At 34.5% G+C, this 1,486-nt stretch overlaps 1 protein-coding gene across 1 annotated transcript in view; it reads right to left on the bottom strand.

The window, feature by feature from the left end:
- The window catches only part of LOC101500990 (DEAD-box ATP-dependent RNA helicase FANCM), a 31,526-nt gene that overhangs the window by 16,801 nt on the left and 13,239 nt on the right, over positions 1 to 1,486 (bottom strand). The window contains exons 14-17 of the mRNA XM_073369584.1: positions 1,038 to 1,087; positions 801 to 966; positions 540 to 667; positions 98 to 456 (exon numbers count right to left, since the gene is read on the bottom strand). Coding sequence (XP_073225685.1) covers positions 98 to 456; positions 540 to 667; positions 801 to 966; positions 1,038 to 1,087 — 703 coding nt within the window. The remainder of the gene's footprint in view (positions 1 to 97; positions 457 to 539; positions 668 to 800; positions 967 to 1,037; positions 1,088 to 1,486) is intronic.

Genomic DNA, 1,486 nt, shown 5'->3' with positions numbered 1-1,486 from the left:
CGCTCTTCCTGAATTAAACAGATAGACATATCATTTAACTAAATGAAAAAAGGAAGATCATAGTATGACTACAGTCATGTTTAGTACAATATAGAACTAATATAGGAAAGAATATAGAACCTGAATGGTAGAATTTTTGCTATCTCCTGGACAAGCTGCCAGTCCTTGCAGACGTCGCATCATGTCTATAAGCATCAATGTCCCACAGGAATGCTCCACTTTATGAACTCTAGAAGGAAATGTCTGAAAGTGAGGGAAGGCGATAAGAGACAATCTACATCTATTTTCACCAGTAGAGTGGAAATATTTTTCAAGTAAATCAATTTCAGCAAGTGTGAGTTTGTCATTCGATGCAGAAATTTGGATATGGTCTTCTTTCACATTCTTTTGTCGAGGAATAAATTTCTCAATAGACAGTTCTACATATTGCACTTCTGGTTTAAGGACGTGAGGAATCTACAAAAGTAGTAAGAAGGATTTAGAGGATAATGAATAAAACTGAAACAAAAAAGAAAAGAAGCTATTAGATGGTTTCTGACCATCCGTGGACTGGGATGAAAGACAAAGCTATTTACGCCCCCATTTCGCATGTGTTTACTTATAGTCTTACTCTTTGCCTTTTTTTTTAAGTAGCCTTTCATCTCTGCCCCTTCACAAGCCAAAACTAGTAATAATTGTTAAGGGATAATGTATCAAACAATAAAAACTTTTCAGAAAAACTAAAATTGGCATGAATGTTATGTTCTTTCTCAACAGTAGCAATTGCCAAGAAACAACTAAAATGTACAACCAAAGGATATCAACTCGTCCATCATGCTTTCTTCCAGTTCTCCCCATTCTCTGAATCATTCTAAGTGGTGAAATATTAGCATCAAAAGATATGACAAGATCAACTTCCATGATATCAAGGCCTTCTTCGCCAATTGATGTAGCAACAATGACATTGTAGGCACCGGACCGAAATTTCTGTCAGTAAAGTTGAGCCACTTAAGTATATATGGAAGGAGTACATATTTTACACCAAATAGAATAAATACCTTTAGCACAGCCTGTTGAACTTTCTGAGACTGACCTTTCATTGCTTTCCCTGTAAATCATTAAAAATGAAGATTTCATTTCAGGAACAGAGAAATGAAAATGATTGAAATTCACTTCTTCCTATTGATTGAAATTCATATAGGACCCGCTAAATTATGTTGGTCTCATAAATTTGACGGGACCCATATGCATTTCAATTAATAGAAAGGACACTGTTGAAAAGTGTGCTTTCTAGCACTCCTCAAAAAAGAATGAAGAAACAGGTAGAAAGATAAGAAACTTTTGTGCATATTACACAGAAGAAAAAGGTGAAGACTCTCTGTTCCCTTCCCTATTCTTATTTCTTTATGTTATTCTGTGCTTTTTTAACTGTTTTCCCTACTTTGTTCTCTATTATTATTTTTTTGTTATTCTGTCCTCATCTGTTTTATGTTCTTCATTTTTTTTC

This window comes from Cicer arietinum, chromosome 6 (assembly GCF_000331145.2).
Source record: "Cicer arietinum cultivar CDC Frontier isolate Library 1 chromosome 6, Cicar.CDCFrontier_v2.0, whole genome shotgun sequence".
Lineage (NCBI taxonomy): Eukaryota > Viridiplantae > Streptophyta > Magnoliopsida > Fabales > Fabaceae > Cicer > Cicer arietinum.
The sequence above is the reverse complement of the archived record's forward strand: the minus strand, read 5'-3'. Positions and strand labels throughout refer to the sequence as shown.